Source organism: Canis lupus, chromosome 21, assembly GCF_048164855.1.
Source record: "Canis lupus baileyi chromosome 21, mCanLup2.hap1, whole genome shotgun sequence".
Classification (NCBI taxonomy): domain Eukaryota; kingdom Metazoa; phylum Chordata; class Mammalia; order Carnivora; family Canidae; genus Canis; species Canis lupus.
In genome coordinates this window covers 12,118,993-12,144,372 of record NC_132858.1, presented here as the reverse complement: position 1 = coordinate 12,144,372, position 25,380 = coordinate 12,118,993, and the positions used below count along the sequence as shown (strand labels likewise).

The window sequence follows — 25,380 nt, the reverse complement described above, 5'->3', positions numbered from 1 at the left end:
GCCGGGGAGCCAGGACCATGTGTGGCAGGACGTAATTCGGGAAGAGAAGCACGAGGCTGTGTTCCAGGATTGAGTTCGGGAAGGCTGGGAGCTCTTCCCCCACGAGATGCCCTGCTTGGGGCTGGGGAGACAAAGATTGGGGTTAGAAGTTTTGAGTGTAGGGTTAAGACACCACCAGGATCGGCAGAGAAAGGCAACGGGTCAAGAACACAGCACACACCCCTCCTGCAGTGGAACTTCCTTTATTGACAAGGAGGATACAAGGGCGAGACACGAAGTATCCCATGGGCGCCGCGGAGCAGCCCGTCAGAGGCAGGCACCTGCGGGCGTGGGCTGCGACCGGAGCCCGCCGCAGCATGACACGCCTTAGGCCACCCCCTCCCCCGAGGGTGGCTCCCGCAGAGGGCGCCAGGCCACCCTCACACTGCCCACCGGCTGCTCTTCCCTCCGACCACAATCTCATCCACGCCAACTTACCTGCAGGGTCGGAGAACTCCGGCAGCTCTAGTACCTGTGCTGGTAATACCGGGGGTTCAGGAAGCTTCCCAGACTTAAGCATGTCTAGTTCGGCCTGGAGTTCCCGGACCTTCTTCTTTAGGCGAATACAGTTAGGGCAAAAGGAGGTGGTGGGAAGCTCGTGAGGGTCGGAGGCAAGAGAGGCCTCGGCGGGACTGTCGGCCTTGAAGGATGAAGGCTCTTCTTCTTCATCCTCCAACGGGCCTGGCTCCTTGGAAGCCCCCTGGGGGATCTTCCAGTCCCCTTCCCCCTGGGTCCGGCTGACATTCTGCACGCCGTGCGACATGGTCATGGCACACCGACTGTATGCATCGTCCTGGTACTTGGGGACTTTCCTGATGACCAGCGAGGTGCTCAGAGCCAGCTGGTGCGCTTCCACCTTGGCGGATTCCAGTGATGCTTCCAGCACATCCTTGAAAATGAGGTCGATCTTCTTCTTCTTGGCCTGGGGGTGCGCATCCCCCTCGTCAAAGCCACGCTTGTACGGGCTTTTGCCCTGTCTCAACACGGGGAGCTGAATGGGACCCCTCAGGTCTTCTGGGTTATCCAGAGCCTGCTCAGACTTCTCCCTCTGCAACCTCTTCTCTCCTAGGAAGCAAAACCAGGCTGTGAGGAAGGGGGGAAGAGCCCCAAAGTGGAGAAACCAAAAGGAAACAGAGTGGGCCTCCTATTAGGAAGCCACTTGACACATCCCTCTGGGGGCTGGTCTTGTGGGGCAAGCATGACCGAAAGGCAGAGGCGAGTCACTTGGTGGATCCCGGGGTCTAGAGTGGGACCCGAAAAAAGTGGGAAGAATTCTCTAAAAAGACCATTTCAGGGGAGCCTGATGTATATGAGCTGCACATTCATAGGTGGAGGGAATGCTGGAGGGGAGGGCAAGTGGAAGTGCGGTCAGCCTAGAAGGTGACACCCCACCGGTCCAACTGGGCAGATGGAAACACACCTCAGAGCTCGGTGCATATGGATCCCCACCCTCCAGGCTTCTCGTCCAGTCCTGGCAATTGGATGATGGCTGCTTCGACTTGGTAAAAGGTACACAGGACACACCAGGTCTGCTCCTTCCTGCTCCCTGACTGCTCTCCAGACGGCAGGGCAAAGTCCAACCCATGACAACCATCCTAACTCTCCAGGACATCAGATGAAGAGGTGCCCATGAGAGGAAGTGACCTGAATGTCTGTGGTCCTCCCTGACAACTAAGGCAGGAGGGAAAGGGAAGATGGGGCCCCTCGGGGGGCTGAGGGCTCCCGGGGGGCAGAGAAGGGAGCCCCCAACAAGATAAAAAGCAGTGCGTGACTATACTGACCCAACGCGTTCTTGAAATACAGCCGTGTTTCCTTACCTGATCATTCAAAGGACCTCCCCTTTTCTATCTCTTTCCATCAAATGACTGACTTCAAAAACATTGGTGACCTCCCAACAGTAATTTTAGCCTGATGCTTTAAAACGGCGGACATGGTTTCATCAACTGGGACAGAAGTGTGCTCCCTGGGGATGCTGATGCTAAAGGGGGACCCTCAGAAGGTCCTGACAGCAGCCTGTGGGCCAGGAAATCTCAGAGGCTTCCTAGGTCAGGGCAGGGCCCTGCAAGATGACTCTGGGCAGTGACTTGGCCCAAATACACTTTGCAACTAGGCTTCCGAAAGCTGCGTTAGCTAAAAACCTCTGAGTGAAGGCCAACGGATCTCGGGGAGCGATCCAGATGTTCCAGGCTGTGACGGAGCCCTGGCTTCTTGCAGCTGATGAGGGGTGCTGGGCCCTGGGCCCTGTATGAATCCGGGTTTCCTACAGGTAACGGCACAAAAGGGGGTAACCTATTCAGGACACCCCTCTTCTGTCCTCACATGACTGTTTTGAGGAGCAATCTCATGTTCAAGGCCCCTGAAAGTCAGGTGGCTCTCACAGCCTACATTTCTATAATGGCTGAGGGGCAGAAAGGATGGAGATGAACGCTTGTAAAAAATGCAACGTGTTTGTATTACAGATCAGATATGACACTTGCCCATTCAGAATCTCTAAACATCGAGGGCCACCCTTTCACTGCTCCCGGACCAATCAGGCAGCAAAGAGCTGAGGATGTCGGGAGGTCAAGGCTACACATTCCCAGGGAGTCCTCAGGCCTCTCTGCTCAAAAGACAAGGTCATTCAGATTCCCTAGGATGAGTGGGAGACCTCTTTGGACTCAAGGCTTCCAGAAAAATCTAAGGGCCGATAAAGACCTTTAAAGTATCATTAAATTGATTTCAAAGCCTCCGTAAAAAAATGGGGAAAACACCATTGAATCAGTGACTCAATGTAGATCAAATAACATAAATTTTTTGAATACACGTATTAGATGCACCCTGTTCTTACAAGAACACCACCCAGGCATAATTTACACTGTCTTCAGGAAGCAGTTCCGGGCTCTGAGTAATAGCCCTACTTATGAAGGACTAATAATTCATGCTCTGGCCCTTCTCAGGGCTCCAGCCTCCAATTACAAAGAAACCTCCTTCCGCGCAAGAACTTCAGTGAGTGAGTGAAGGGATCCCCTTTCCAGAGCAGGGCTGGCACACCGATCTGAGCCTCCACTAACTATTCAGAATCTGCCAAAGCTACAGGCTAGAGACAGCTACACATCTAAAGGCCACAGAGCTCACCACTGCTCCCAAGAGCTTTAGGACCAAGCCTCACCACTGCTCTGGCCCCGCCCCACGGTGCCTTTCAGTTTCCTACTGCTCAGCCTTGCCAGGAACAGACCCTCCTTCCTCCTGCATCTTCACAGGTCTTCGTGGATTTCATTTCAAAGCTCTCTGCCACGCCTCCTTTGAACCACTCCTGAAAGCTCACTCCCTTCTCTGAGCATTCCCCTTGGGTCTCTGGGCTCTCTGAGGATTACTGCGGCTTCAGGTGCTTTGGAGAAGACCCTGGGGGTGAGGGGAAGGACATTACAAATCCAGAAGAATTCAAGAAGATTACGGCCAAGGGATGGAACCTGGGTCCTCAGATATGACTTCTCTCGGGTTTCTTTTCTTCTGGTGGTAGGATTCTTTTAGAGACTTCTTGGCTGTTTTCATTCTTCTTTTATCCGCTCGGCAAAGAATAATTGAGCACCTACTATGTATCAGACACATTTACAGAAGGCATCTTCAGAGGTCAAATGGAAACCGTGGCAATCTCATCATAGAAACATGCCTTCCCGAGTGAAATCAGAACCCCAGATCCGAAGAAGACAAGAGATGAGTATGTCTACTGGGTCTCCTCACTGCCCATCCGATCACAGATACCTTTTACCAAGTCAGGCAGCAGCTGTGCATTCAATGTCCATAATCTGCTTCATTCTGTTTTGTTTTTTAAAATAGCTTACTTGCAATGGGCCACCCCACCCCTGTTCATCTTCTCCACTCATACTCCACATGAAGATATATTTCCAACAAGTAGGTTGGTCCAGAATGTGATATGGTGGGGCTTGGGTCTAGCCCTGGTTCCTGGAACCACATGGACTCTGGGTATTTGAATATGTATTTTTTTAGTGCAAGGAAGGGCCCCCTGAAAGAAGGAGCCAGACTCGCCAGTTTGCCTTGGCCCGGCTGAGGATGGGGTAGGGAGGCAAAGGGCTAGGGCCTGGGGAATATTTTAAGCCACTTTCCAAAGATTCATTTAAATGGAGCCTGGATGAACATCTCATCTCCTGGGCACTATCCACCCCTAAGGTCACCTTCCCACCTCCCTCCAGCCTCCTCCTTCTAATAGAGCTTGTTTGTTCACAGCATGTCATTAAGACTTACTAATGACAAGAAACTAGTTTCGTCAGGGAGGTCATGTAACACTACAGCTTATAGGTCAGATCCTGGGCTGAGACAGACATGGATGAGAAGCCCAGCGCTGCCCTTCCTAGCCATGTGACCCTGGGGGAGTCATTGGACATATCTGATGTCCCATTTCTACATTTGTGAGCTGGGGATCATAGTCCACATGGGACCATTAGAATTAGAAACTTACAGTTGAGGGCCTGCAGTGGTCAAGGTGGGCATTGTTCTGCACATATGACGTAGTGTTAGCTACAGCTGGGACAGTGGGACGTCATAGCATCTTTCCATCAGTTTGACTTGGGGAAAGAGGATCAATTTTGATTAAATTTATGCGCTTGCCTTTGGGGCCTCATCTCTCTCAATACTCTAAAATGTCTGTAACAGGGTTTCTGAGGGAGGAGAACACATGGGAGTGCCTGCTGCCCTGCCCAGAGCTGCTGCTCACACCTAGACCACCTGTCTCCACCCAAGTCCCTCTGGGTCTCCCCATGGCTGGTATGCTGCATTTCCCATCCGTCCTCTTAGGACGGCTTCCTCTTAGGAAGCTCCCAGAGAAGCATTTCCGGCCTCCCCTGTGTTCGGTGGCAGGTGTGGCCCTCACCTCGGGGGAGGCTGGGCACTCACCTCTGGCCAGATTATGGTGGATGGTCTCCTGGGACATGCTGTGCAGGCGCTTCATGTAGTCCTCGCTGTACCAGACCCGGAGCCGCTCCCCGGGCCGGATGTCCCGACACGCTCGGAAGTAGATGCGCTCGCTGTGCTGGAACGCCAGAAGGTTCTGCTCCCTCTCCTCCCGGGAGATGACCACGTACCTGGGGGCGAGGGGGACAGGTAAGAACGCACGGGCCACTCATCAGCGAGTGCCTGCTGGGGCCAGGCATGGTGCTGGGCAGGGGTTGGAGGTCAGAGGACCACCAGCAGGTGGCACGTGTCAAAGTGTAAGGACAGTTGTCTGTCCGAGACCAGTCCCTGGGCTCAACATCGCCGTTTTGTGTGACTTTGAGCAAATCTCCGAGCCTCTAAGTATCTGTTTTCTGAGACTAGACATGCTGCCCTGCCTACCTCCCAGGCTCTGGTAAATATAAAATTCAACACCAGATACAAACCGAAAACTTGAAAGATCGTGTCATTTATTCCTCACTAACTTTTAAGTGCAGGGGTTCCCAGACACCCGAAGGCCTCTGATGGTGCTAAGTGTGGGGTTCTTGGGCTCTTTCCAGTATTTCACAAAGCCCAGCAGAAATAACCCATGTGACAAGGATGCCCAAAAAGTCAATTAATAAATGCTAAAGATCAGTATCTTTAAAAAGTGGGTGTCCAATGCAGACAGAAGATAAAGGTAAATAAGGTGGGGCTTGCGTCTAGCCCTGGTTTCTGGAAGAACCAAGAAAAGGAAGAACCTGGAAGAGGTTAGCAGCCACTTGTTAATCTAAGTTATTTTAAGGTTAGGAAACTAAGACTTGAGAAGTAAGTGACTTGCCCAAGGTCACACAGCTAATAAATGGGAGGTGGAGCTTTGAGGTCTATGTTTTCACTAGAACTCAGCTCAACAATGCCCAGATAACCTTTAAAGTTCCGCCAAACCCTCAGGATCTCTCCCTTACCCAACTCTCCCTGAAATGACATTTCCAACATCCAACCTGCCACCTCCAAAAGACGAGATGGCGTAACACCTACAGAGATACAGAGGCATGTAGAACATAAGGACCAGGGGAAATTATTTGGAGTTTTAAAGATCTGTGCTATGCGAGCCTCTAGGTAACTTGCAGTCAAAAATAAACTTATTTCCTTATGCTATGCTTTGTCTCAAAAACCAGGGAAGAAACCAAAGTCTGTCTGACTGGCTTAACCCAAAAAATCGTCTTTGGAGCAGTCCAGGGTAAACAATAATTCACAGAAAAAAAAAATCCAAGTGGGTAATGAACAAATGAAAAGTATTCAGCATCACTAAGAAGAAACACAAGGATGCACATTGTCTCATTGGCACGGATTTCTCTCTCTCTTCTTTTTTAGTGATAATATCCATATTGGCTAGAAAAGCATCTCCCATCCTAATGGTAGAGAATAAACTGGCACGGCCCTTTGGGAAACAAAGGGGCGATATGGACTCGAACAAGTATTCGTACAGCCACGTTCAGAGCAGCAGGAGTCACAACAGTTAGGAGTGGAGGCACCCTGAGTGTCCACTAATGGGTAAATGGATAAACAGAACGTGGAACACACATACATTGCGTATCACTCGGCTTTGAAAAGGAAGCAAATTCTGATACATGCGATACCGTGAATCAACCTTGAAGACACACACGAAGTGAAATAAGCCAGTCACAAAAGGACAAATACCGTAAGGTTCCATTTATACGAGGTACTTATATGAGTAGTTAAATTCATAGAGACAGAAAGTAGAATGGTGGTGGCCCGGGGCCTGGATGGGGCCAGGGGAATGGGGAGTTAGCTGTTAATGGGTATCTTGCTGCAGTTGGGGAAGATAAAAAGAGCTCCGGAGATGGATGGTGGTGATGGTTGCCCAATGCGAATGAACTTAATGCGACCAAACTGTACCCTTAAAAAAAAAAAAAAAAAGTCGCTAAAATGGTAAATTTATGTGTGTTTTGTCACAAGTTTTGCAAAATTTCAAAAAGGACTGTAAGATGCAGACCAAGTAGACAAACTCTGCACACCACCACCCCGCCTGTATCATTGTGCAAAAACAAAAACATCGAAACGTCTAATATTGGAGCGATGGTTTAGTAAACTGTGGTATATTCATACGATGGAGTGTTACTCATTTATAGAAAAACGTTTTCAAAGGATCTTTCATGACATGGGGAAAATGGTCCTGATAGAATGCAGAGTGAGAACAGTAGGGCTGGACACTATTTACCCTACGGTTCCAATCGTGCTTTAAAAACAAGCCTCAGTAAGCTACTCGAAGAAAATACACCCATGTCTTACCACTGATTATCGTTACAGGTGGATGGATCTACTTTATCATCTTTTTCTGCATTTTCCAATTTTCCTTATAGCAATTACTACAGTTACCTCCCCCCACCCCACTGCCACCCCCTAAAAAAAAGACACACCCGAACGCCAATACCAGTATTGGTGGCAGGTCCTGGCGGCCAGCCGCATTGTGAATCTACATTCACCGAGCCTCAGGCACTGCAAGCTTGAGCACATCCTGCCCCTTGTGGTTGGGCACAGTCCCCTGTGACTCTGTTCTACTTGGCCCTGGAGGAGGCCATGACCTTCCAAGGGGGATCACTAGAGTCCCGGGACCACTACAGCTGTCAACAGCTGCAGCACAGACCCTGGGGTGGTGGGGATAAGGCCAAGTGGGTCAAGAGTCCCCACCCCCTTTGGGAGGAGCAACCATGAGCTCCACCCTGTGGCGGTCACACTTGCAAGGATGGGTGGTGCTTAGCTCCCCAGAACTTGCTTGGGTCTCTGAACTTAGCCTCAATGCATCTGTGCTTGTCCTGCTGACAAGCACATGAGCATTGGTCGCCCTGAGCTGGAGACGCTACTGTGATATCCATGACACCCAGTGACGCCGTTAACAAAGAACTCGGGGGTAGGAAAAGAGGACCCCTGGCCTAGTGAAGTCGTTCCGAAACACAATTTCCAAGTCACAACTCTCCAGCACAGGGGTCTGCATTTCTCCGGATCTGAGAGTCCTCCTGAATGTGCAAAATATTTTTCAGCCCCCAATTTAGTGAAAGCCTGGGATCTGACATCCAAAATTAATCACCCTGTGGTTAGCACAGAACTGGGGTAAATCCAAACTTTCCTACTCCCAGATTCGGACGGCAAACTATTCAATCACCTTCTCTCAAAAGAATCACTTGGAGCACAGAGCACAAGGAAAGAGACACTCTTCTCTCTCTCTCTCTCTCTCTTTTTTTTTTCTTGTGTTTAAGCAATCATTGAGCTCTAAAAGCTAGACTTACTTCCTCAGGCATTCAACTTTAGCAGCAAAAGAGATGAGGCACACGTAACTATCAGGGATTTCTTCAAAAGAGCAACTTCTAGACTACATCCGAAGGTTTAGACGGATTCAGGTCAATTTCCCTTTCTACCTCCTGGTGGTTTCCTGCCCAATAAGAATCAAGGTTTAGGAAGAGAACTCCAAATCTTTGCATTGATCACAATCCTCTAAGACAGATCAAAATTTGCTCAGCATCTGGTTGTATTTGGTTGTTTCGAAACTTGGCACTTGAAAAATGACATTTATGGCAACTCTCAGCAAATCGTAACAACCCGTCCGGTCAAGAGGTTTAATGGAGCCAGCTAAGCCCCAACACACATTACCTCAAAAGAGATCTCCTCTTTTAAGTATTTTGCAGGAACACCCCATGGTTTGATCCACTCCCAGAATCCTGTCTAGGATATTCTCTTTAGGAAGAGCAACTCCTGTCCTACTCCATGGCTGCAGACGAGCAAGCGCCCTCCCTGGGAGACAAGGCTTCTAGGGAGTGAACATCTCTCTATCTGTTGAGTTTCCAGGTCACCACTTCTTTGGAAAACAGGAACCGAGTATGTCAGAAGAAGGTAGAAAATGGCTAGCGCAGGCCACTCTATAAATGCTAGAGCTCATCTGATTGCTTTTCAAATCAGACCCACAGAGTTGGCAACCTTTGAAGCTATCAAGGGGGTGGATGGCCGTGGTGGTGATGGGGGGTGTTCTGGACTGGACGTTTCACGATGCTAATGGGTTGTTTTTATTTTGAACTCCTTGCGGACTTTGGGTACCGGGCAGATGAGCACTGAGACAACACTTCTGACACCTCACCCACTGTGCCTTATCAAACGCACCCTATTTTCTAGCTGGGTCAGGAAATGACTATCAGTTCTAACCGAAGAGAGAAAATAATCCACAGGGCATCCATTCTGTTGGAGTCGGGGCAGACAGAGGTCAGCCTCAGACGTTCCCACTCAGCGGGTATGTCTCTGATGGAAAGGAAACTGCACCCGTCACAGAGCCAGAAATGGGAAAGAGTGGCCGAGAAGAGGCTGGGCTTGGTTTTTTCATGAGTTTAGGTCTCTGAGGTGGGCAGGTCTTCGGTTCATGCATCCATCCACCCACCAGATGGTCACCCGGCCTCTGACCGAACATCACCCACTCAGCCTTTCAAGAGGCCTTGGACCCTTGGGTGGGACTCCCCTTACGCTGAAATTGGCTCTGCGTTCACTTCCAACCAACGGCCCCAGTTTCGCCTTCCTGTTTTGACGTGCTAAACCCGCAAGCCCCACGGAAGCCAAGGAAAAGAAACTAAAAAAATTTCATCTGAAGTTCACAGGCTCTTCATCTCTCTGCCCCCTTTGCTTCCACTTGATCCCTTCCCTCCCCAGGACCAGAGCGGGGGGCCAGCCAGTTACTGCACGGCACCTAGACCTTGCTGGAGAAGATTCTGGGCCCAGTTTCAGTCTCTTTGCCTGTTGCAGAAATCAGACAAGTTTGATTTCCATGGCCGTGATTTTTGGCCAGGAACAGAAGAGGATGACCTGGATTCCGAGAGGTCAAAGGCGAGCTGGAACGTTCCAGAGGCGCTAGATCTTGGGGACTTCCTGCTTGGGAGGACCTCTCTGTGTGACTGGGAGTAAGCCAGGGCAACGCCCAGGTTGGGAGACCCCTTCTCTTCTCAGAAGACTCCCAAAGGGACCCAGAGGAACCGCTGTGGTTACTCTGAAAGCCTCAGATCTAGGTGGGCAGGGTCTTGCCTGTGACAGATCCCAGGATCAGTGGGGAGGCACCCAAAAAACAGTTCATGCCTCATAGTGGTCCCTGAAACACAGTGCCAAACGGATAGCCCCTGACCCTTCTGGGGTCTCCCGCCGGAAATGGGGATTTTTTTTCCAGGACCCCTAACTTCTTTTAGGGAATAAAAGGTAAAACTCACTTAGCAACATCCTGTTTTTGCTGTGCAGAGACTTTAAAAACGGCTGAACGGTTTCCTATGTGGTTGCTTCGCCTCACTCAGCTCATCGGTTCGGTTCTCTCCCTCGCCGGGCTAGCCAGCACGGTGCCCAATATACAGGGCATCCGAGCACTTTCGGAATCGGGAAATGCCAGGGGCACTGGAGCCCCTCTGGCCGGCATGCTTTCCCTCAGTCATCTAACCCCTGCTCTGGGGGCCTTGAGGTTTTCACAGGAAGCGAAGAAAGAGAATATACACCAAAGAAAGATCCTGGAGACTGGGTGCATTCCAAGTGTGAGATCAATTTCTTTTTATTGCCATCTTAACAAAAATACTTGGGAAGGCAATCTTTGATTCCAGCATTGGAGGGCAGGGGAATGCCAGGCAATAGTCAAGCCACTGGGCTGTCGGATGGGGGGGTGTTTGCTTTGGGGTAGCAGGAACCCCCAAAGAACCACAGAGTGGGGAGATGGAGCTGAGGACACCGGGACATTGCAGTTGTCCCCCATGCTCTCTACATGGGACAAAGCGTGGTCTGGGTTTAGAAGCAGCACTCCTGGAACAGCCACAGCAGGGCACTGGGTAGAGCTGTCCTCCCAGCCCCCACCACGGCTCTAGGGGGGGCAGACGTGGGAGACAGGAGGGCTGGGGGAGGACAGCTTCTGCTGGGGTCAGCCTCAGGCCAGGGAGCAAAGAGGACACAGAGCTGAGCTATACCTGGGTCAGAGCGAAGCTGGCCACTGCCACCCCGCCTCCCTCCCTGCCTCCAGGAACCTGGCTGCCTCTGCACACTCCAAAATGAAACTTGAAGCTAGAGATGTGTGTAGCTAATGCATATGCAGCCCAAGCAAGCGGAGGCAAGGCATGCTGGAACTTGGATGGGACAGGAGCCCTGCTGGGTTCTTCCAGAAGCCAGAGGAGGAGTCATCACCTCGTGGGTGCCGAGGCTGTGGTCCTGGCTCTCCCCAGCGCCCTGGCTGTCAGCCTTAGAGCCAGGGCAGGGTGGGGGACTCACCTCCTACACGCTGCTATTGCCTCCCACGGGCTGAGGCCAGGAGCCAACACCCCTCCCAACTCCAGATCTGGCCTCTGACAGGGGAGCTGGACAAATCCACAGACCCGGCTTCCGGTCCTGCCCCCCCACCCCCACCCTGCGACTAACTGTTGTGTCATCTGTCATCTATGAAATGCAGGTGATGGTGGTGACAGTAATACCCGGCTGGGCTGCCTCTCCAGCTGTCCTGAGAACCCACTGAGATCACACATCTGCAAATGCAGGGAAAGCATAAGGTGCTCTAAGAACGCCAGGGCAATCTTCTCCTTCCTCCGACGCCATCCCATTCTTCTCCCCATTCCACGAGAGGCAAGCACAGCAGCTGAGCACACGCACCGCAAGGGCAAGCGGAAGGCCAAGGCAGGGGCACCACCCGCCGTGCTCGGAGCCCTAGGGAAGGGGAGGACGGGCCCCTCCTGGAAGGACTGAGCTCCCCCTGCCCATCCTCAAGCTTCACCCGCTTCGGAAGCAGCAGAACCAGGGCATGGGAGGCGGCTGTGGCAGCCCTGAGGTTGGCAAGCAGGCTTCCATTCAGATGCTCCCCGCTCTTGCTCCCCTCTTCCCCACAAGGCCCGCCGCCGTGGGTGCCGACCGAGAGGAGGCCGCCGCTCCAGGGCCAGCAAGCATCAAGCAGGCAGCTTTCCCGCATCTTCAGCACCTGCCAAAGATGAGGGAGTGGGGCTCAATGCACACACTCTGTTGGAGCCCAGGGCCGCCGACCTGCACCTGGGGAGCAGATGGCGGTCTCCCCAAGATCCTACAAGGGTCATTGGTCCTGGACATGAGAGACTGGCTCCCATCTCGAGGCCAGGCACCCGTTCTCCACTTCTCTTCCTCCTGCTGTGGACTGGCTGCGTTAGAAATTGTGCTTTCTCTTCCGAGACCTGGTAGTCCGTGCAGGGGCTGGTGCCGGGGGAGCCTGCGGGGGCTCAGCTGGGGGCGCCTCGGCTTGAGGGGTCGAGCCCACGGGGGCAACCCCGCCTGGCCCCCGCTGAGATGCCTGAACCCCGTCTCGGATCTCTGTCAGCGTCTGGCACATCTGGCCGACGCGGCTGGTCAGCTCGGCCATGGTCTGGCCGATGGCGTGCATGCTGTTGGCCATGTCCCGGTGCACGGTCACCAGCTCCTGGCAAAACTGCTGGAACGCTTCAGTCTGCTGGACGTGGGCATGGAGGAGCTGCCAGTCAAGGCCTGGGCCGGGCGGGCTGGGGTGTGGCCGAGGGGTCCTGCAGGCGGCCTGGGCCTGGGCCGACGACCGGGGTAGGGCCTCTGGCTTGGGGCCCACCATCTCGGACTGGTCTGAGGAGGAGGAGGAGCGGACCAAGGTAGGCCTGGCCAGGTGGGCCTCTTCCTCCGCTGACCGCTGAAGGGGCACCCGCAGAGGCTGCCTCGAGGGCCCGGGTGCCTCCTCGTCTTCGTCATCTTGAAGGACAAGAAATAAAAAAGGGCAAATGGTTACCACGGAGAGAAAGGGTGCAGCCCTGGGCTCAGGCCTGCCCGCAGAGAAACACCTGCTCCCCACATCCCCGAGGCTCGCGGGCCAGGCGCCCCTGGGGAGGACTATGGGTGCAGCACTGCCCGGGCCCCCTTCCTCCTGCAGGGACAGCACCACTCTTGTGGGGGAGCCTGGGGACAGGGGATTGGAGACCAGGCCCAGTGTTGGCAGGTCCACCCGGTCTCTCCCTTCATCTCACTGTGACTCAGTTTTTCTGCAAAGATGATGCCTGCGCTGTCCACCTACCCGCCCCTTGCCCACCAAGCAGGGCTATCCAGGGCACTAAACAGAAGACCGGACAGGAAGGAGCTTGGTTGGCAAAGCCTAGAGTCGCACCTGCCCCAAGTTGCTCTGTGGTCCAGCCTCCCTGAGGCGGACTCTGACTCGCGGGGGCCACCTTGTGGCCTTGCAGGAATCTGCAGCTTTACGCCACGGGGGGGGGGGGGGGGGGGGGGCGGGGCGGGGATGGTGCAGGAGTGGCCAGGCCCGGGGGTGCAGGGCAGGAGAGCCGCCTCTGCAGCCAGCCCTGATGGCCCCCCGACCCCCAGGTGCCCCCCCACCCCCGGTAGACACATCGCTCTCACCCTCACACTGACTGCCAGTCCCAGGGAGGGGCCTAGCCCCTGTGCCCTTGGGCCTTGGCTCTCTTGTGAGCAAGGCTATGAGCTGATTCCCATGGCCGGAAAAAAAAATATATACAGGTTCCCTGCCTGTACCAGAGGGGCTAAATTCAGAACCATCCTCCGCCCCACCCCCCCAGGAAGAGACAGAGGACAGACTCATCTTGCCCCCAGCCACAAGCATGCCTCCCCAGGGTCCCAGGGCCTCCCTTGGGCCCGCACAGGAAGAGCCCAGTCACTCATAACCGCACTTGGTGGGACAGCTGCCTCCCCCACCCCACCCCCTGGGGATCCCAGGACACCCATTCTGGCGTGGCAGGGCTGGAAGGAGTAGGACGGGGGGAGGAGATGGTGCTCCTTCCCTTTCAGGGCCCCCTTCCACAGAGCCCCTGGCCTCGTGCTATAACAGCTGGTCGACTGGCTGGGAAAGGGGGGCTGGCCCAGCCTGCAGTGGAGGGGTCCTGGGCCCCCTGCCCAGCCCAGGTCACATTTGGTAACCTCATTACCTTCTGTCTTAGGGAGATGGAGGAGAGAGCAGGGCAGGATTCAGGGAATGGACTTCCCTGTGTTCTAGGCCCCCTTCTTTTTCTCAGAGCTGGGTGGAATCACCCTGAAACTTAACAAAACACTGCTTCACAGGGAGCTGGCCGACCAGAGTTGGCACACATGGGCTTGAGCCCTGGTTCCAGATCTAGCTCAGGGCCACCTCTGCTTCTGGGGCTCAGCAGCCTTGTCTCCATAGCAAGGAAGTCAGACTGGATGGTCTCTGCTCCTTTCTGAGTCCCCAAGAACTGACTCAGAATGGCCACCTGTCAGGAGCCCCAGCCAAACAGGAAATTAGCACAATCCCTATCCCAACGGCCAGGGCCAGGGGCCTCGGAAGGGAAGCAGGGGCTTTCTGAACCACCTTCCCCAGGCTGGCCAGTCGCTGACTTCCCTGGAGTCCTCCTGCCCTACTCCATCTCTCAGAGGCCAGACTCCCGTTGGGACCGTGGGCTGAGTGTGAAAGGTGTGTGTGTGTGCAGGAGCAACCGAAGGGGGTGCAGCCCCAGCACAGAAGGGCCTTGACTGCTCCCTGCTTCAGGTGGGCCCCAGCTGGAACCACAGCCCCAACTATAGCCCGCTGGGCCAGGAGATTCCGCAGTCAGGCCCCCAGCATCCAAGTCCATCCTGGGACACAGGAAGCCCAGGAGAAGGAGGCAGAAGAGAGGCGGAGGGGGACGTGGGGGCAGTCCGGACAGGGAGCAGACCTGGTGAGACAGGCAGAACTGAGAGAGGGCCCTAGCGGGGAAGAAAGGGGCAGAGGGCAGAGTGGGAGGGGGCTGCACGGCGCGGAAGCTCAGCAAAGAACACAGATGTAAAGATGTTAGGAAGAGAGAGAGAAAGGACCGATCCCCTCTTCTCCCCCTTCACCCCCCCCCCCATGGCCTGGGCCCTGAAGACTTGGCTGGCTTCCTCCCCGGCCCCCCTCCCCCTCGCCTGCTACGCTGGGCTTCCCTGGCTCCTCTCTGTCCTGGAACGTGCCAAGCGCCTTCCTGATGCGGGGCCTCTGTACATGCAGTTCTCAGCCTGGAGGCTCCCCGCTCCCCTCCCCGCGCCCCATGCCGAGGCCTGGTTAACTCTTACTCACCCTGCGCCTCTCACTCCTGGGAGCCCTCCCCTGCCCCCGTGGAGAGCCAGTTCCTCGGCCCCTGGCCTTCAGAGGGCAGGGCCAAATGCGAAATTTGAATACAGGGCACCTGGTTCAAACACTATTATGAACTTAACAGGGCAAGAGCGAAGCGTTAAGCCCGCACACTGCCCTCGTGCCTGCAGAGCCCGAGGGGCGCTGCACAAGTGGCCTGGGTCATCCGCCCAGGAAGGCGGCCCGCTCTTAGGACTTCTGGTGTTCACCCCTCATCCCTTCGCTATGACTGTCCTTGTATGATGACTTCAAGTTCGCGTATTCCCACGAGTCTAGGGAGGACCCCAGAGCAGGGCCAGTGGAGGTTTTATATACAACTCTGTCTTCCCAGATCCCAGCACAGCTCCTGGCACAGAGTTCAGGAAATATTCTAGAATGAATGAACGGAAAGGGGTGGGGAAGACAGAGCAGGAGAAGGAGGGAAGGGTGCCTGGGAAGACTGGACTCATCCAGAGAAGGACAGGAGAGAAGGCGAGGGAAGGGGGGATGGCCTAGGAGGAGGCGGAGGGGCAGGGGCAGGGGCTGGGAGAGGAGGAGGAGGAGTTGGCCAGGGGCAGGCAGCCAGAGCCCAGGGAGGGGAGGCAGGTGGTACTCACAGCTGGTCGAGGGGCTGTCGGTGCCATCCAGTTCGGCCCTGGGGAAGCTGTGCCCAGAACGGGCTGTGAGCAGTGTTGACTCGATGGCCCTCTCGTGGGCAGTGAGCACGATGGTGGGGGCCCGGCCCCCAGCCCCGGGGCCCGACAGGGACTTCTGCATGAAGGCCAGCTTGTCCTTGGTCCTCCGTTTCATGTCATCCCATCTGTGCTTAATTTCCTTGACGGAGCGGGGCACCTGGCTGACGGAGGTGACTTTCCGAGCTATGCCTTCCCAAATCTTGTCCCTGTCGGCATGGGACAGCCGCATGGTCTCCCTCCCAAAGAGAACCGCTTCGTGGTGGGTCACCTCCGTGACCAGAATGTCCAGCTCCTCCTTGGAGAACTTGGGCTTCCTCTTGCGCTCGGCCAGGGGCGCCACATTCCTTGGGTTGAATATCCCACAAAGCACAATTGGGTAAATGACCGTCAGTGCGGGTGGTCCTCCTCCTTCCTAATTGCCGGCCCCCAGCTGGGGAGCCAGGAGGCACCTGGGCACCCTGGCCTGCTCACCACCACTACACCCTCCTCCTAGCCAGCGGCCCCTTCCACTACTCCTCGGAGGGCAGGAGGGCAGGAGAGGTGCGGCGGAGCGAGTGGGAGCGTGGCCCGAGTTAGATGCCTTCGGTGTCCGGCCCTGCCTGAGCCGGGGCCCGCTGGGAGAGCCAGGGCAGGTCACTCAGCCTCTCCCGGCCCCTGTCCCCGGCCGGGTCGGAACAACTGCACCGACCTCGGGGTTGTTACTAGGGAGGGGAAAGCAGAGTGATGAAAAGAGCTTTAAAGCCCTAAACAGGAACAAAGGGTCCTTATTGGGGTGAGGACCAGGCCATCGCCCGGACAGATGGCTCACAGGAAGAATATTTAAACAGGGAGACTATTTACAGCGGGCTTCCTGGTGTGTGGCCTCGCTGGTGATGCCCGTAATTAGGGTGTGGTCACAGAAAACTCATTCTGTACCCTGTGGCTCTCTTCGGCTCCTTCCCTGGCTCCCAAGTGCCCCCCAGGTCCCCACCTCTGGGTGTGTGTAGGCTCCCCTCCGTCTGGGCAGAGGAGCTCCTTTTGGGGTGGGCTGCTGTGGCCTTTTGGCGGCTCACGGGTAGAACGTGAGCGGTCCACGAGCACCCACTGACAGACAAGTTCTGCTTTGATGCAGGCCAGGAGTGACCTTGGCTTCCATATGCACAGAGTAGCCAGGGGCTGCCTGCCTAAGATCTTCGCAAGAACCACCCAAGAGAGGAACCCAAAGTATGGAGGGGAAACCTGGAGCCCGAGTCACTCCTCCGGCTGCTCTGCTCCCAAAACTGCGGTGAGAGGCTAGGAGCGCAAAGATCCTGCCGCTCTCACCTCCCCAGAACACCACAGCTCAGGAGGAAGGAAGGCTGGGGCTGTATTACCAGGCCAACACAGTGACAGGGGCCTGGGCCCCACACTCAGGTAGACCTGGAACTAGACACTGAGTGTCCTGCACAAACCCGCCTCCCCCTCTATACAATGAGGGTGGTCATTCTAGAGCCACCTCCCAGGGCTGCCAGGAGGAATTCGTGGAGCTTTTTAATCTCACCACGAATGGCATTTGGGGCTAGAAACTTCTTTGTGAGAGGGAAGGGGCATCCTGGGCCATGTAGGGTATTTCTCAGCATCCTCGGCTTCTGCCCAATAGAAACCGGTAGCATTCACCCGCAGACCTGTGACAACTCAACATGCCTCAAAGCCAAACAGCCCCTGGTTTCAGACCACCGATTTCATGAATGCAGAGCACCTGGCAGAGGGAGGCCATATAGTCAACACTCATTACGTTGATGCACATTCTCTTCCCCACCCACCACTTAATTGTTTGAAAAAACTAGCCAACTCCATTCAATCATGCACAAGACCCTAAGTTGTACAAGTGAAGGTATGTGCAAACGGGGGTGAGGTATTACAAAAGGAAGCTACACATGAAAGGGGAAGGCAGGTTGCCAGGATGCACTAGCTTTCCCCTCCAACTACCACCAGTGGGACATCCCCATGGCAACAAGCCGCATACCCAACCCCAACCTACTGGTTGAGCGAATAATGGCCCACCAGCTGGGATTACCCTGGTGCCATCTTGCATCAGATCGGGTTTGGCAGATAGGATGGAATGGGATGGGGACAGACCCCATCCCAGCAAGGTAGTAGTAGCAGAACCCACCCCACAACAAAGCCCAGGAGGCCATGCTTTTGCCTGGGCCCTTGTGCACAAGCAGAAAGGACACTGGCCCAGGAGTCCAGAGATGGGTTCATGTCCTGGCTCTGTCCCTGACGGCACGATCTTGAGTAAGATCTTGCCCTGCTCTGAGCCTCAGTTTTAGCACCGTAGCATGAAGGTCAGTATACAGTAGGGGTTCTTAACACGAGCCGTCAGAATCACTATGGAGAGCTTTAGAAATACCCATAGCATGAGCTCATCCTCAGCCCGACAGGTCAGAATCTCTGGGGTGTCAGGTGATTGCTCAGTTAGTACAGATGATGTCTTTCTTTGGGGTTGTGGTAAAGCCTTGTCCCCAAGGTGCAAGATCAGAGATGGGTGGAAGGATGGAACAGTCATCTCTGCCGGTAAAGCTTCCAGAGCCTCCAAAGCAACGGTGCAGAAAGGCCCCGATGCCAGACTGTGCTCAGACACTCCTTTGCTCGCCTAGAGCCAGACGGGAGCAACAGGGAACAGAAGCCCAGGCCGGGGGGTCTGGTCCCCACTTCTGTGTCTCTGGCCACAGTGCCCTCAAATGTAATCCTGGCCCTCTGGAGGGCCCAGCTCGAAGGCCCCCTCCTCTGGCATCTGGGCCCTTCACAGCACATCGTGCCTTCATTCAACAATCATAGCAGAAAAGCCAGCTTCCACGGTGGAAGGGGTGAGTCCTGGGAGGACCGGGAGGGTCAGTCCATCGAGGGAGCCCAGTTACACGGTCGGCTCTGCAAACGAGCAGGGAATTGCAGGTGCCGAGATGACCAGCACCCAGCGTTTGGGGAGAAGAAGGCAGTTAGGAGCATGTCCATGGCCTTCTCAGAGCCCCTTTTGCAGGGCACTGGCCAACAGGATGATGGGAAATGGGGCTGGAGGGAGGGAGTGCTATCCCTACACCACAAGGCAGGGGCCCACCCGTCCCTGGGCACCTCTGCTTCTGCTCCTCTTAAGTGGCAGTGAGAACAGCGGCTCCGACAAATAAGAGGACAAACCCTAGGGCCCTCTGAAGAGTGTAAACCGCAGCCCCTCTCGCCCCCACCCCCTCCACAGCTCTCAGGTGGGAGCGCAGGTGGGCAGCAAGAGGAAGGAGACAGCAGACCTCGTCACAGCCTCCCCACCTCAAACCAACTTCTCCTTGTTTGGCCTGGAAGGTGTCAGAGTTTAAATACAGCAAACCCCCTCTGAGGAAGTTCCTGACCGCCCTCCCTCCAAACACAACCTCTCCCGCATCCCCCAGCGGCCATGGGTCATAGGACTGCACCAACGCCTGACAGAGGGCCCGATCCACAGTGTCCCTGGCCCGGCCATCCAAGGCCTCCCTTCCCACCCAACCCAGATGTAAACCCCCAGCCACGGCTCCTGGGGCCCAGACAGGGGCTCCAAGTAGGCACTGGTGCAAGCTTGACCCCTCTGGGTAGGGCCCCGGCCCCCTGCGCAGGCCTGTAGCTCAGAACTGACAGGAGGGCTGTGGGCCAGGTCCTCCGTTTCTGGCTCAGACCAGCCACCCCCCGGCAACCCTGGGCCAGTCTCCCGCTCTCTCTGGCTGGCCAGGAAGGATTCTTCTGGTGCAAACTTCTGTCCCAAATGCTGCACCACAGCAAAACCACTCTTGAAAGCACTCAAGCCTGGGCAGCAAGTACCATCAAAGACTGAGCGAGAGACTGTGCCAGAAGCCTCCTTTTCCACAGGGGCCATGTAAACAACTGCTGGCAGCTGCATTGGGAGGTGTCCTGCTCCCCTACAGCAGGAGCCTGTACTGTGAGAGGGGTCATAGTCCTGGGAGGGGAGAGACACCCCCAGAGCTGGGGACCCTGGGAACTCCAGACACAGGGATGAATGTGCAGACTTTAGGGGTCCCTCAGTAACCCACAAGCCTCCTCCTGAGCCCCCTCATGGAAGGCTGGGGAAGCAAGAGGATCCCCCAGAGCTACACACATCCCAAACTCTGCAAACAGCAGTCCTGGGGCCCCTAGAGGCCTCCACCACTGGAGACTCCATAGGCCCTAGCACGTTCCCTTGGCTTCCTTTCCAGAGTTTGGGCAAGGCTCCCAGGAAATCAGCAGAAAGCAAGACTCACCTCATCCAGTTGGCTTTAGTCTCATCTGACCCATCTATGGACTTGTAGCGGTTATTCTTGTCCACAATCTGGAAGACAGAGAGAGAGTCTAGAAGGGGCCACCCCAGGGAGGTTCTCGTGTCCCTGGGCTCCTCCCCAAGCCAGGGTGAGCGGCCTGGCACCTCTGCTACCTCACCTCCCTTCCTCTTGCCTTCCTGCTACCATGTCCCTATTGCTACAGGCCTGAAAACTGAGCTAGGGCCAGGAATCCCAACCCCTCTCCTGTCCTAATGGAAGACCCAGCAACATGGCTGAGGAGCAGCATTGCTAGTAGCCCTGCAGAGACTGAAAAACAAAGGCCAGAAGTGGATGATCGAGCAGAGGTGAGAGGGTTCCTCTTCTTTCCAACCTTGAAATGGTCCAGGGCCGCAGGGCTGGCCTAGGCTCTTCTCATCTATAAAATGTCCTGATTTCCTCATCACTCTTGAATCAGAGTTCAGCTGGGTATGGAGTTCTTGGCAGACTGTTTAATTTTCTTTCAGCCCGTGGAAGATTGCCCAAAGGCTGCCATAGGCCGTTCAGCAACCTACTGTTGTTCTTTTGCAGATAGGCTGGTGAGGGTAAGATTTAAGACTTTCCCTTCATTTTGAATTTTCTGCAGTTTCCCTCTGTGGTTCCAAAGTGGAGGACTGACTTCCTTAAAATTCTCATTACGAGCATATTACTTGGTGAAGACTAAGTAATATTCATATTACTTGAAGAAGACCAGCTCTTCTTCAATTCCGGAATATTCTGAAAAACTCTGATGTTTGTAAGTACGGCATCTCAGTCATTTTCTCCAGTCTCTTCATGTAGAATTTCTATTAAACACATTTGGAGAATATCCCCCAGGTCTTTTAACTACCTTTCTCTGTTTTCTCTCTCTTTCTGGGCAGTGCTCTGGGAATATTCCTCAGAACTCTCTTCCAATTCACTAACTCTCTCTTTGGCTGTGTCCAGTCGAAAATTTATCCACATATTAACATTCTTCCTTTCTTTTTCCTTCCTTTTTAAATGAGCATTTTTAATGCAATGAATACTTATTCCCAGAATCTTAATATCCATCTTTTCTTCATTCGAACTCTCTGATTCCCAATGTCACCTTCCTTCTTTTCCCTTTCCTAGCAGCTTTATTGACCTATAACGGGAATATTATGTGCCATCCGATAAATTTTGACAACTGTATACACCTGTAGCCACAATCAAGAAAACAAACATATCCATCACCCCCAAGCTTCCTTGTGCCCCAGAATCGCTCCACACCTGTCTCTTTCCATACCTCCCATCCCCAGTCCACAGGCAACCGGTGAGCTGCTACTTGTCACTATAGAGTACTCTGCATTTTCTAGGATTTTATATAAATGAAATAGGAGTCATGCGCTCAGCACAATTATCCTGAGATCTGTCCACACTGATGGGAGTATCAGAGTTCACTCCTTTGTACAGTATTCCATGGTGTGCATGGGCCACAATTTGCTTTTTTATCTACTTATTGATGGATATTTGGGTCCTGTCTAGTTTCTAGCTATTACAAGTAAATCCGCTAAGAGAATCCAGTTACAAGTCTTTCTGTAGACACACATATCTCTTGTAAGCAAATACCTAGTAGTGGAATGGCTGGGTCACACCGTAGGATTACGTATAATTTTTAAGAAACTGCTAAACTGTTTTCCGAAGTGGTTGCAACATTTTACATTCCCCGTACAACAGCCTGTGGACCCACCGGCTGGTCCATATCCTTGCCAACACTTGGTATGGACAGTCTTTTGCATTTAGCCATTTTGATAGTCATGAAGCAGTATCTCATGTGGCTTTAACTTTATTTCTCTGGTGACTAATGATGTCGAGCATCTTCTTGGGCAGTTACTTGTCAGCGGCATATCTTCTCCGGTGAAGAGTTGATTTGAATCTCTGCTCATTTTAAAAATTGGTTGTCTTTTCCTTATTACTGAGTTTTGAGAGTTTTTAAAAATATATATTTTGGATCCAGCCCATCATCAGACGTATGATATACAAATGTTTTCTCCTCATCCAAGGCTTTTTTATTCATCCTCTTAATGATATCTTTCAAAGAGCAGAGATTTTAAATTCCACTGTTTTGTTCTTTTTGTTTGTTCTTTTTTAATGCACGTTATCCTTCCTTTATTTCTTCAAGGATCCTAAGACTAAGACTGCTAATTATCCCTCATTATCTACTATGTCCTTCATCCATAGTAACAGAATCCCTAGATTATAACTGGGCACCTGGCTACCTGTAATAATAGAATACATTTTGGGGCACCAGGCTGGCTCAGTCAGGAGAACGTGGGACTCTTGATCTCACAGTCATGGGTTCTAGCCCCACGATGGGTCAAGAGATTACTAAATAAACAAACTTTAAAATAAAAAAAAACAGAATATATTTCCTGGCTTTTTTGCTAAGTTATGGCCAAATGGATGTAGGTGCAAGTGTCATGTGTCAATTTCTTGAAAATTTCCTCAAAAGACAGCTGATACAGCCTTTCCATCATGCTACTGCCTGGAATGCAGATGTAATGGCTGGAGTTCTAGCAACCAACTTAAAACATGAAGATTACCCAAGCACTGAGATAGTGATGAGCTGGGGTCAAACTTGGTTCCTGAAGGCAGAGCCACCACATCAGTCCTAGAATGTATTCATAATAGAAAACTTAAGTCCTATTTAGCTTGAGCCACTGTTATTTTTTTTTTTTTTTGAGCCACTGTTATTTAGAATCTCAGTTACTCACAGTTAAACCTATTCCTGATAGGAATCCTAAAGAGTTATTTTAAATTCATTTTCAGAATATAATTTTCATTTTAGAGTGAATTCATTTGCCAATGATATTCAGAGGCCATATTTTGAACATTGTCTTCATTTGTTTTGGAGTTTTGGTCTTGGGGATCGAGGAAGGCTCATCTTTTTTTTTTTTACAAAAAAGTTAAAAAAGTTGTTTTTTTTGTTACAACTCTCGTTGTAACATTGGGGGGGAAAAGGGTGGGGGGTAGAACAAAGCATGAACTCTCAATGCATCTGAACTAGAAGCTCCCCTGCCCCCTCCACACAGCTTCTCTACCTATTCTCTTTCTCTGGATATTCACATCTCCAGACTCTCAACTTATTCATTACTCGCAATTTTCACCTCAAGCCCCAGGTGTGAACATCTGACTTCCCACAAGACTTCCCTTCCCTGGGTGTCTCATGAGCACCTCAAACTCACCTCCCCCCAAAGTACCCTCCCCCCAGGTCCCACCCCCAAGCCTGTTCCTCTCCTACTTTCCTCATTGCAGGATCTGAAACCACCATCCACTCAGGTTTCAAAAAGAAAGCCATCCCTACAACCAAAAACCAGTGTGAATGTATACTTCACATGGGTGAGCTGTATGGTACATGAATTATATCCTGAAGAGCCTGTTTAAAACAACAACAACAACAACAACAAAAAGAAAGTCATTCTTCATCCCATGCTCTCTCAACACCTCCCCATCCAATCTCTCAACAAGTCCTGCCATCAGATGTCAAAACTGCTCCTCTCGTTCGACTTCGTCCTCTGCTTCCATGCTGGTCTGAGCCGTTAGCTCTCTTCCAGACAACTACAGGAGACCCTAACTCCCCTCCCTGATGGCGCTTTTTTTTTTTTTTAAGATTTTATTTATTTATTCATGAGAGACACACACAGAAAGAGAGAGAGAGGCAGAGACACAGGCAGAGGGAGAAGCAGGCTCCATTCCGGGAGCCTGATGTGGGACCCCAGGATCGCGCCCTGGGCTGAAGGTGGCGTTAAACCTTTGAACCACCCGGGCTGCCCCCTGATGGCACTCTTGAGTCTCCACCAGTTTTCCTCAGAGCAGCCACTGTCATCTTTATCAATGTAAAGCACCTCAGGTCACTCACCAATGATCAGCAGCAGCACTTACAATAAAATCTGCACTCGTGGTCACAGCCTTCAAAGGCCCACACCTGCCTCCCTTCCCACCTTGAACCTCCTCTTCCCCTTCATGTGCTGCAGCCACAAGGACCTGACAGTGAGCCTTTACACTGGTAGGGTTCACAGCCTCCGACCCTTTTGCCCCACTCTTAAAAACTTAATAGTCCTGAAATTTTTCACGCATCCAGAAATCATAAAGAATAATGTGACTGACAATCATGTACTCATTAGCTAGAACCAACAAAAATTACCTCCGGCCACATGTTCCCCACCACGCTTGCTTCTAGAAAACACCTTGATATAGCTGAAGACCTTCTCCACCTCCAACTTCACCCTTCTCCAAGGCTAACCAGCATCTTGAAGCTGGTAGGGAGCCTTCTCATTTTTACTACACAAAGAGATTTCTAGAAACAATGTATGACAGTTTTGCATGTTTGCAAAATTCATAGACACAGCATCCCAGTGAACAGATCCTTTGTACGTTTTTCCCACTGATTTTTTCATGACTGGTCCCTTCTTATCTTTTGGGTCTCAGTTTCTGTCACCTCCTCAGAAGAAGCTTTTCCCGACCTGAACCTAAAGTAGGCTCTCCCCGTGTCACTTCCTGACCTCCTACACACAGCCCTCCACACCACTATCTCTATGACATCACCTGTCACTTCCTTTTAGAGACCTAATTGCATGGTGCAATTTTGATATTGATGGTGTTTATTTGGCAGTTTGGCAATTGACCACTGGTTGAATGAGTGAATGATTGGATGAAGGGCCTTTTAAATAAAAAATGAATTAAGGAAAAGTTATATAATGTTAATATTTTAGTTGAAAAGTAATGAGAACTGTGCTGGAGCTGGCTTGTACTGGCTAACGAGAGCTGAATCTTCCAGAAATTCATGAACCAGTTGTTAAATACAGCTGTTACTAGAAATAAAATTATAGGGGCACCTGAGTGGCTTAGTCAGGTAAGTGTCTGCCTTCGGCTCAGGTCAAGATCCCGGGGTCCTGGGATCGAGACTCACATCAGGCTCCCTGCTCAGCAGAGACTCTGCTTCTCTCTCTGCCCCTCCATACTGTTTGTGCTTGCTCTCTCATTCTCTCTCAGTCTCTCTCAAATAAATAAATAAAATATTTAAAAAAAGAAATTAAATTATATAAACTTACAATTCAAGAAATAATACTTTGAAGGTAATAAATACTCAAAGCTTACCACTTCCTTATTATTTTATATCATCTGTGTTCTTGAGGGAAATGGGCATTTAATGTATCTGTACCGTAGAAATGCCATAGTACACTTGCTACTGCCTATCTCTCCCACCTCACGCTGGTACCTTGAAATCAGCCACGACGGGAGCACTTACACCACGGAAATGGGCACACGTCCCCCCACCACAGGCGTTACCACGTTACTAGCATGTGTTTGTGTGTGCACAGAAAGTCTGGAAAACACATTTTGA

At 52.5% G+C, this 25,380-nt stretch overlaps 1 protein-coding gene across 5 annotated transcripts in view; it reads right to left on the bottom strand.

Moving 5' to 3' along the window:
• Window positions 1-25,380, bottom strand: part of PRDM11 (PR/SET domain 11) — a 94,421-nt gene that overhangs the window by 9,609 nt on the left and 59,432 nt on the right. For 3 of the 5 annotated variants that reach the window (XM_072790530.1, XM_072790528.1, XM_072790529.1), the window contains exons 5-7: window positions 19,986-20,053; window positions 4,930-5,117; window positions 478-1,104 (exon numbers count right to left, since the gene is read on the bottom strand). In XM_072790530.1, coding sequence (XP_072646631.1) covers window positions 478-1,104; window positions 4,930-5,117; window positions 19,986-20,053 — 883 coding nt within the window. Of the gene's footprint in view, window positions 1-477; window positions 1,105-4,929; window positions 5,118-10,502; window positions 12,697-15,669; window positions 16,092-19,985; window positions 20,054-25,380 lie in introns of those variants that run through there. The other 2 variants (XM_072790532.1, XM_072790531.1) reach the window with 2 other exon arrangements.